Source organism: Myotis daubentonii, chromosome 7 (genome assembly GCF_963259705.1).
Source record: "Myotis daubentonii chromosome 7, mMyoDau2.1, whole genome shotgun sequence".
Lineage (NCBI taxonomy): Eukaryota > Metazoa > Chordata > Mammalia > Chiroptera > Vespertilionidae > Myotis > Myotis daubentonii.
The window spans coordinates 37,441,729-37,452,712 of NC_081846.1; the positions used below are offsets into that span (position 1 = coordinate 37,441,729).

At 46.8% G+C, this 10,984-nt stretch overlaps 1 protein-coding gene across 3 annotated transcripts in view; it reads right to left on the bottom strand.

Annotated features, from left to right (window-relative positions):
* The window catches only part of THAP4 (THAP domain containing 4), a 36,597-nt gene extending 25,845 nt beyond the window's left edge, over positions 1–10,752 (bottom strand). For all 3 annotated transcript variants that reach the window (XM_059703885.1, XM_059703884.1, XM_059703883.1), the window contains exons 1-2: positions 10,535–10,752; positions 7,572–8,680 (exon numbers count right to left, since the gene is read on the bottom strand). In XM_059703885.1, coding sequence (XP_059559868.1) covers positions 7,572–8,680; positions 10,535–10,611 — 1,186 coding nt within the window. In that variant the 5' untranslated portion in view covers positions 10,612–10,752. The remainder of the gene's footprint in view (positions 1–7,571; positions 8,681–10,534) is intronic.
* Between the last annotated feature and the right edge of the window lie 232 nt (positions 10,753–10,984).

Sequence of the window (10,984 nt, forward strand, 5' to 3'; positions counted from 1 at the left end):
AAAGACAGTCTTTTCAACAAACGGTGCTGGGAAAACAGGAGATTCATAGGCAAAACAATGAGGTGGGACCCTTACCTAACAATGTATACAAAAATTAACTCAAAAATGGATCAAAGACCTAAAGACCCCAAAAAATAAAATTCAGACAAAAACATAGGACACAGGACAAAAGCTGAACTTGGCAATGATTTCTTGGATAAGACACCAAAACACAGATAACAAAAGAAAAAGACAAATTAGACTTCATGAAAGTTTTCTTACATCAAAAGGCACTATCCAGCCTGGTTAGTGTGACTCAGTGGATTGAGCATCTTCCAATGCACCTAGAGGTTGCTGGTTGATTCTTGCCTGGTGAGGGCACATGCCTGGGTTGCAGGCTCCACTCCATTCCCAGTAGGGGGCATCATCAACTGATGTTTTTCTCTCATCGATGTTTCTATCTCTCTTTCCCTTTCCCTTCCCCTCTCTCCACAAAAGATTAATAAAGATATATATGTTTGTATATACACACATACACATATATGTATATATATATATATATATATATATATATAATTATTATTTTTAAAGGCACTATCTGCCCTAACCGGTTTGGCTCAGTGGATAGAGCGCTGGCCTGCGGACTAAAGGTCCCAGGTTCAATTCTGGTCAAGAGCATGTTCCTTGGTTGTGGGCACATCCCCAGTGGGAGGTGTGCAGGAGGCAGCTGATCGATATTTCTCTCCCATCGATGTTTCTAACTCTCTGTCCCTCTCCCTTCCTCTCTCTAAAAAATCAATAAAATATATTTTAAATAAATAAATAAATAAATATAAAAAGGCACTATATGCTCTGGCAGGTTTGGCTCAGTGGATAGAGCGTCGGCCTACAGAGAAGGGTCCCAGGTTTGATTCCAATCGAGGACACATGCCTGGGTTGTGGGCTTGATCCCCAGTGGGGGGTGTGCAGGAGGCAGCCGATTGGTGATTCTCTCTCATCATTGATGTTTCTGCCTCTCTCCCTCTCCCTTCCTCTCTAAAATCAATAAAGAAATATATTAAAAATAAATAAACAGACAATCCCCAAAGAAGATATAGGAATGGCCAAAAAGCACATGAAAAGATGTTCAACATTATTAAACATTAGGAAAATGCAAAACAAAATCACAATGAGATACCACCTCACACTTATTAGGATGGCTTATCAAAACAGGAAAACAAGTGTTGATAAGAATGCAGAAGAACTGGAACCGTGTGCACTAGAGATGGGAATGGAAAATGGTACAGCCACTGAAAAACAGTATGATGGTTCCTCAAAAAATTAAACGTAGATTTCCAATATAGTCCAGCAATTCCACTTCTAGGTATACACCCAAAAGAATAAAGCAGGGTCTTTTTTTTTTTTTTTTTTTTTTAAGCAGGGTCTTAAAGAGATATTTTTCACACCCATGTTCACAGCAGCATCACTCACAATAGCTAAAACGTGGGAGCAACCCGTGTTCATGGACGGATGAAAGGATAAACAAAATGTGGTCCATTCACACAAGGGAATATTAGCCTTAAAAAGGAAGGAAATCCTTTTTAAAATATATTTTATTGATTTTTTTACAGAGAGGAAGGGAGAGGGACAGAGAATTAGAAATATCGATGGGAGAGAAATATTGATCAGCTGCCTCCTGCACACCTCCCACTGGGGATGTGCCCACAACCAAGGTACAAAATGAGGACATTATGTTGATAAAATAAGCCAGTCATAAAAAGACAAATATTGTATGATTCCACTTACATGAGGTACTTAAAGAGTCATCAAAATCACAGACAGAAATTAGACGGTGGCTGCCAGGGGCTGGGGGAGGGGAGAAGGACAAGTTATGGTTTCATAGATAGAGTTTCAGATTTACAAGAGCTATGGGGATGGATGGTGGTGAAGGCTGAATGTAAAAGCCACTGAAGTGGACACTTGAAAATGGTTAAGATGATAAATTTGTTATGTGTATTTTAACTCAATATAAAAAAAAGAAAAAAATGAAATGAGCTATCACACCACAATAAGACAGAGAAGAACTTTGAAGACATATTGCCAAGTGAAAAAAGCCAACCTGAAAAAGCTATAGATTCTAGTCCATAGTACCTATATACTTCAATTATATGACATTTGAGAAAAGGTACAACCATAGAAAGAGTAAAAAAAATCTGTGATTGCTAGGGTTGGGAGGGAGGGATAAATGGGTAGAGTACAAGGATTCGGGGGCAATCTAACTATACTGTATGATCCAGTACTGGAATGGTGGATAGATAAGATTATGCATTTGTCACCTGGCAGGCGTGGCTTAGTGGTTGAGTGTCCACCTATGAAGCAGGAGGTTACAGTTCTATTCCTGATCAGGGCACATGCCTGGGCTGTGGGCTCAATCCCCAATGTGGGGTCTGCAGGAGACAGCCGATCAATGATTCTCTCTCATCATTAATGTTTCTATCTCTCTGCCCTGCTCCCTTCCTCTCTGAAATCAATTAAAAAAAATATATATATATGCATTTGTCAAAATTCAAGTACAAGACAGTGAACCTTAATGTAAACTATGGACTCAGTTAAAAACGATTTATCCATATTGGTTCACCACTTGTAATGAATGTGAACCCGGCCAACACACAACACAGGTTTTGGTAAGGCAAGATATGAATAGAGGAAACTGGGGGTAAAGGGTATGGGGGTGTTCTCTGCACTGTTTGCTGAATATTTCTGGAAATATAAAATTTTCCTATGAAAACAATCTATTAATTATAAAATAATAAACGGGAAGTAGAGAGTAAGTAGAAATATAGATGAAATAAGAAGATACAATATTGATAAATGTTGAAAATAGGGGATAGGTTCATCAGTTTATTATACTTTTCTGTTTAAGACTTTCCACAATAAAGTTTTAAAACTCCAGATCAAAAAATTATATATATAAAACAAAAGAAATAAACAGGCTTTTTTTTTTTTTTAATCCTCACCTGAGGATATTTTTTCATTGATTTATAGAGAGTGGAAGGGAGGGAGGTGGGAGAAGGAGAAAGAGATTAAGAGACAAAAAACACACAAACGTTGATGTGAGAGACATTGATTGGTTGCCTCCTGTACAGGCCTTGACTGAGGCTGGGGATCGAATCTACGACCCAGGTATTTGCCCTTGACCGGGAATTGAACCAGTGACCCTTTGGTGCAAGGGCCAATGCTCTAACCAGTGATCCCACCATTCAGGGCTAAACAGGTTTTTTTTTTGAAATAAGTATTAGATTATTAATCAGAGGGAATGGTTGATTCATACTTGACAGAGAGTGAATACCCTTGTTATCTCAGAAACATCCATCCCTCCGTGAGCAAGGTGGGCATTGGCACAGGTAGGAAAGTGACAAAGAAATATTGGTAGGGAAATATGTTCACCCTCACTGGTTCAGAAATGCCAACGTACCCTGATACAACTATTCCAGGTTTTAAAACGCTGTAAACACCTGGAGTTAGAACAGATTTAAGGACAGATCACTACATCCTGTGAGAAGAACAATCAGCACCAGCTTTCCAGAGGGTAACTGGGACCAAACCCTAAATCCTAGAACCCATGGCCCACTGGCCTAACTGCTCTGTCCAAAAATAAAGGGTTTGGCTAAAGATAATGGACTGAATAAACACAGGGATAGCCCCTTCAATATGAAACCTATACACAATGATCAAAAGACTCCCTCACTGATGAACAAATTCTTTTTTTTGTTAATCCTCACCGGAGGATATTTTTATATTACTTTTAGACAGAGTCGAAGAAGGGAGGGAGGGAGAGAGAGATTGATTTGTTGCCTCCCACATGCTCCCTGGACCAGGCAAGGGAACAAATCTGGAACCCAGGTATGTGCCCTTCACCGGGAATTGAACCTGAGACCCTTTGGTTCGAGGGCTGACGCTAACCGTTTAGGAACACCAGCCAGGGTGATGAACAAATTCCTAATAGCACTGGGAACCACCAAGAGAGCAGACATTTTGAGGAAGACAAAGAGAGACAGCAGGTGGTGACCACAGATTCAGTTGGAGCTCTGGGCAGGCCTTGGAGACCAAGCCATGCACCTTCTCTCCCTCCCACTCTTCCCACTGCCGCTGGAATCCTGCATCCTCCCCTCCACTCCAGCCAGCGACCAGCCTCGTACCCTAGTGAACACAGCAGAAGCTCAGACAGGCTCTTATTCTCCGTACAGCCTCTGTCCCCTTGCTCTCCACCCCTCCCCAGGCCCTGGAGCCCAGCCCAGCCCAGCCCCGCCTCAGGGCCCAGCATGCTCCTCCCTGGCCTTTTCATCCTGGCCCACACTCCCCTCAGCAAAGATACCGGCTGGCTTGTCTCCACACATAAAACCCCATTGAAGCCATGCTCCCTTTTGGCAGCTATCCACTTTTGCAACTCCCCTCTTAAATAAGGCTAAACCTCTTAAAATGCCTTATTGCTGCCCCCCCACCCCCATCCAGCTCCATTCTCGCCACTCCAAGGAGACTGTGGTCACCAGTGACCCCATGTGGCTGAGTTTAGCCATCTTTCCTCCATTCTAATCAGAGCTGTATCCAACTCAGCCAAGCACCCCTGCTGTCTGAATGCCCTTATCCTCACTGGCTAGCATGACTCCGAGCACCCCTTGCTCCCATGACTCCGAGCACCCCATGGCCCCATGCTCCTCCCTTCCCAGATCCTCTGCAGCTGCACATCTATAAACACAGCCTGCTCCTGGGCTAGACCTGAGCCCCTTCTCTAGCTACACAGTTTGTCCAGGTAACCTTATTCAATTCCATGGCTTTAAACACCTCTGACCTCATCCGACACAGCAGACACACACATACACACACTGTGGACACACATACAAAACTGGCACCAGCACCTAATACCTCATACTCAATCATACTCATACTAAGTATCTCATACTCAATTCCTCGCAAAATTTTACTGTCATATGAGTTCCAAAAAATATCAGAAAATATCTCCAAAAAGAAGAAAAAAATCTGGATACAATAAATAGTGGTGAATAAAATAACCAGTAAAATGTATACTTACAACTAAATATGGTTGTTTGGAGGGGAAAATGAGAATATAGAACCAAGACCACAGAGGGTCTGGCCCTGGGGAGCAGAAAGTAAGGAGCTAGGAGAGTAGAACACAGGGACTGATCAATCCAAAGTAGTTACTGAAAGATAGGCTTCAATGATTTTTAAAAGCTGAAAGACATCCACTAGAAGAACAGGGAAGAAAACAAGAAAGCTTACCAAATTAAAAAATAAAACAGAACATCAGGCCCAAATTTCAACTTACCAATAATCAGAATTGTAAATGGGTTAAATTCTCCATAAAAAGACAAAAGCTCTCAGACTGAGTTAAATGTAACTGTAAAATAAAGGGAGCCCTGGCTAATGTGCTCAGTGGTTGGAGCGTTGTCCTGTGCATTAGAAGATGTCAGGTTTGATTCCCAATAAGGACACAGGCCCAGGTTGCAGGTTCAGTCTCTGGTTAGGATGCATGCGGGGGGCAATTGATTGATGTTTCTCTCTCTTTAAATCACCCTTCCTCTCTCCCTAAAAAATTTTTTTCTTTAATTAAAAAAAGAGGATATAAAAGAATTGAAAATAAGGAGATAAAGAAGACTTTAAATGAGACAAAAGGGGGTTTCCTGTAAGAATCAGGGACACATATCTATAACAACATGATCTCCAAATAAAAAGCAAAATTAGGCAGAGAAAGAAACAGACCTGTTGTCTATTACAAATAAGCTAGATCCAGCAGAATAAAGTAACCGACTGGTGGAGAGGACACATTTTTCTCAAACCACAATGAAACACAAAAACAGACTAGATTAAGCCACATTGAAATCTCAAGATTCCAAAAAAAGTAGGTCTCATTAAGTGACTATATAACTGGAACTTAAAGCAATAAAATTTAAGCATAATTACAAATAAATTAGCTCCCCTCCTCCAATCTATCCACTTGAAAAACTATAAACTTCCTTCTACATAACCTGGGTTAAAAAAAGGGTATCAGGAATGAAGTTAGAAACGACTTAGAAACGAGTAGCAATGAGAGCAACATGAGGCAAATCCACACTGAGGCCAAAGGGACCAAAGAAGGGCTTAGCCCAGCCGTGGGCAAACTACGGCCCGCGGGCCAGATCCGGCCCGTTTGAAATGAATAAAACTAAAAAAAAAAAAAAAGCCCGTACCCTTTTATGTAATGATGTTTACTTTGAATTCATATTAGTTCACACAAACACTCCATCCATGCTTTTGTTCCGGCCCTCCGGTCCAGTTTAAGAACCCATTGTGGCCCTCGAGTCAAAAAGTTTGCCCACCCCTGGCTTAGCCTCAACTGGAGGTATGAGGAAATATACATGTACAAGAATAAGCTCAGTCCTCAGTCCAGGAGCCAGAACCACCACAAAATGAAACTGAAGACAAAATGAAACTGAAGAAAGTAGAAAAAGTGAGGATTAATGAGGCAGAAACACGAAGGCAGACTTGAACAATGGAGTTGAGGGTTGGCTGTTTGGAAAGACCTACTGACAAACTTTGGAACATTTGACCAAGATGAACAGAAAAAGTAACCAAAAAGCAACATCGAGAAACAATAAAAAACAGCTTAAATATGACGAGAATACAGTGTCACTCTGACCAGGACATCGTGGTCCTCACATGAGCTGCTCCTCCCCCAGGTGCATTTGGAAACACAAAGGACAGATTTTAGCTTTTGCTTCTGTTTTGTTTGATAGTGGTTGATGTCCTGGGGGGTCCAGGAAGTTCTGAACAGCCTGTCACACAAGAATCTCCTGAAGTGTTAATTACATCTCCGAAGACAAACTCTGATCCAAATTAAATGAACAATGTGGCAGGATGTTTTCATGTATCTATAACAGGCAAAAGATCCTATCTCCAATATGTAAAGAATAGCTACAAACCAACTTTTATAAGTACTAATCAGTAAAATAGGGGGGAAAAACAGAAACATAGCCAATAAACATGTAAAAAATAAACTCAACCTTTTTGTATAGGTACCAAGATATGTAGGATAAGCATAGAAAGTAATCTAAAAGATCACACAACAAATTTTAACAGCAACAGGGAGAAAAGCTGGGAGGTGGGGGAGAAGGAATTTTCACCATTTCTTAGCCTGTATTTTTCTGTAGTGTTTTAATTTCTATAGAAGACAATGTATTCTACTTGAAGAGATGTTTAAAATCTTATTATTATTAATGTTCAAAATTATTTAACCTTAAGGATATTCATGGAAATGTGATTGAAAAGAAGCTCTCTAATAAGTTTTCTACATCTATTTGATTTTACATTTAGATCCTAACCCATTTGCAATTTGTGTGAGGTATGCCATAGATGTTCACCTTACCCCAGGCAAGGGAAAAACCAAGTGTTGGGACCCCATTCACTGAGTAGCTGACCGCATAACTAGAGGCCTCCCGGCTGCTGGAGGTAAGCTTTCCCACCTGAGTCCCTGTCTACCGGGTCCAGCTATTACCAGAGCCTCATCGGAGCAAGACCCACTAAGGGATAGGCAGTGGAAGCCTGAGGTGGGTACTGACCGCGGCCGGGTGCTGGCAGGCTGCTCAGGCTCAGCATGCTTCCTCTCTGCAGTTTGTCCAGCTTCTCCTGCAGCTTGCGCACCTGGCTGTCGGAGCGGCTGACACGCTGGCGTAGGCTCCTGAGCTCACCATTCTTCTTTTCCACCTGCTTCCAAAGGCAGCAAGCCCGGCTCCGGTTCTGCCGCGCAGAGAAGCAGTAGGAGTGCAGCGAGTCGATGAGCTTGCAGGCACCGGAAGCTGACAGAATGACCTCGTTGATGGACATGGGGCTGGCGTCACTGTGCTCACTCTGCACAGCCTCAGCGGCTGGCTTTGGGGTGACGTCTGTTGGAGGGGCAGAGGGACTTTGGGAGGACTTCTGTGGCGTCGCAGTCAGAGATGAACTTGGGGGGCTCTGCCCCAGGCTGGTCCCACTGCAGCCAGGCTCCGTGTCTCTCTTCGGCCTCTTCCGGTCCACAGGTTCCCGGGGGACGTATGGCCTCTCTCGGGTGTGCCTGGAGGAGAAACTGTAAGAATGAAGTGAGCCAATAAATTTGCAGGCCCCAGATCCTGGGGGGGTAAAGTCATCCATGGAGATGCCACTCTTATCCACCAGGTCCTTGTCGGGGGTGATGCTGCTCTCATCACCAGCATCGCATGCAGGCCCATCTGCTTCGGCCTGGCTGCCTGAGGCTTTCGTGGCCAGAGCATCACCCGGGGGTCCCTGTGTAGCCTGCTCCTGACTGGTGGCTTCACTCTGCAGGGAAGCCCGCTTCAACTTGCGGGACTCTGGCTTAGTCTTCAGGTTCTCACTTGAGGGCGATGGTGATCCTGCATCTCCTTTCCCATCAGCTTCACTTGCACGTCCCCTCAGGCCCCCTGAGGCCTTTTTGGTGTCCTTTCTCCTGCTGCGGCCATGGCCTCCAGACCCCCTCTTCTTCTCCGTCAGGTGGAAGATGGAGGGCACCGCTGTGGGCTTGAGCAGGCGGTGTTGATCCTCCAGCCTTTTGGAGAAGCTGTCTTTGGTGAAATGCTCACTACAGAGGAAAGAATACTTAGTAGGGGTCCAGTTGTCCCTCTGAACAGCTTTTAACCACTGGATCAGACGCTTTGAGTCCTTCAGAGGGAACCTACAGGACAAATGGCAAAGGAATTAGAAAGAAATAATTACATGTCTCCACCTAAAATGATCAACTATAAAAGCAAAACAAGTATTTTTGAAAACACCCAAACCTATATGGACTTTACCCATTTAAAAATTTGATAAATACTTAAGGAACACATTGTACTTACACATTACTACTGGAATGGGAAGATGGAAGACCCGTTGTTTACTCTGAAGGAGCTTACAGTTGCAGGGCAGATAGGAATGAAGGCAGATAACTCCTACCAGAATATTAGGAGAAGTATAGGATAGTATACAGACATCAGGAAAAGCTCCAGGAAGCCCTGGAAATAATTCCTAGAAAGTCATGGCTCAGCAACCGCCAGTGTGCCTGGGACGCAGGACTTCGGGTGCTAAAAGTGGGATGGTTGGTCGCCCACTTAGAAGCCAGACCAGGTGTGGGCCAGCAGAGCATCCCAGAAGCCCAGCACTGTGATTCCAGCAGCTGAGGATGGGAGATTAGCTCTCCGAGAACGTCAGGCTCAAAGGTGTAGTTCTGTGTTCCTACTACACTCCCATCCCTGGAAGATGCTGAATAAGACACTGAATGACCACTTCTCATTAAGACAAGATCTACTTAGAAAACGCTGACCAAAATGTGCACATGAGGCCATTTGCTCCAAGGTCACGTAACACACCCGAGGCCGCTGTGGACAAGGACAGGGTAGAATCTCCACCTTCAGGAAGTTCTCCTCGACATGACCTCCTAAACTTCCCAACGATCCTCAATTCCCATGCCCTTTGCCCCCACACCACGTTAGACCACCGTGAATGCCAAGGTGGGCCTTCTCTGCAAGGACTCTGTCTCATTTTCAAAATGGTAACAAAACTTTTGGGACCAGAGGCTCCCAAGGAAACTGAGGAAAGCATGGTGGCTGCTCTAAATAGTCTAATGTTACTTTTGATAAAGTGTAACCACTTAAAACTTAGTGCACCACAGCAAGCTTTCCGTAAGACCATAAGTAACAAGTGTCACTCTGGCTTTAAAAATTAAATACTAATGTCCTGCAACATAGAGGTACACCCCTCCAGCTCACTGTGGGGGGCCTGCTGTGCCTAGGCCGGCTTCAGAGGCCTCCTGAAGGGAAGAAGGCGAGACCCTCGCCCAGCAGGGCCCACAGCAGGGGCCCAGGGCCCACGGCCCCTTGCAGCCTCCAGGGGGAAGCCGGCAGGGAAGTGCCACCCACTCCAGGACAGGAGGCTATCGGGCCCCTCCAGGGACTCACCTTACCGCTGGGGCACAGCTACCTTTCTGCACCCAGGACTGGGGACCCTTCCAGCCACTGAGCGCCTGGAGCGCGTGTTAACACCCGATGCATGAGACGCATTTGCTCCGCCACATTCCTGATGGCAGAGATCAAGGCAGCCTCCCCCGCGATACAACAGGGACAAGTCACAGCCAATGGAGAGGACAACTGACCTAGGAAGAGGCTGCCAGAATACACTGCTTCTGGAAACGCGCGGCGCCAACTCGAATCAATGGAGCGGGGCGGCCGCAGGGGTGGGGGCGAGGGAGGTGAGGACGCGAGTGGTCGCCAGGTGGTCGTGGGATGGCCTTCAAGTGGCCCTAGGGTGCGCGAGGGGTGGGCGCCACTGGCCGCGGGATGGGCGCCGCTAGCCGCGGTGCCCGGCCCAGAGACGGCGGCCCCGGCCAAGGTCACACAGCGCCCGGCGCTGACTCACTCGCAGGAGCGGCCCCAAGGCCTGGCGCGCAAAGTGCCCCTCGCGCCGGGCCGCGCGGCCTCAGTTTCCCCGGTGCCGAGCCGGGCCCGGCGGGGGCGTGGTCAGGCCGAGCGGGCGGTGGGCCGGGCCCGGTTACCTGTGGAAGGAGACGGCGCGCTTCTCCCCTTTGCCCTGCCGGTTGGAGCAGTTCGCGGCCGCGCAGCAGATCACCATCTCGGGCCTCGGGCCGCCGCGCCGCCACCAGGCTCCGGCCCTCGCCTCGTCGCGCCGAGCCCGGAGCGGGACCGCCCCGAGGGGAGGCGCGCGGCGACACGGCTGCGGGACGTGGGAGCCAGCCCCCGCGGCGCCGTACGGCAAGATGGCGGCGCCCGCCTCCCCGCCGCCGGTCGCCGGCCGTCGGCACGCCCACGGTCTCAGGCACCCAGAGTCTCAGGCACCCAGAGGGGCTCTGCCCGCGTTTTGAGGCTCTAGGGGTGAGCAGGGGCACCCGGGCCGGCGGTCCGTACAGCGACATGACGCGCCGACCCGGCCGTACGGCAAGATGGCCGCGCCTGCGGGTGCGGGCGCACGGCGGGCTGACAAGCTC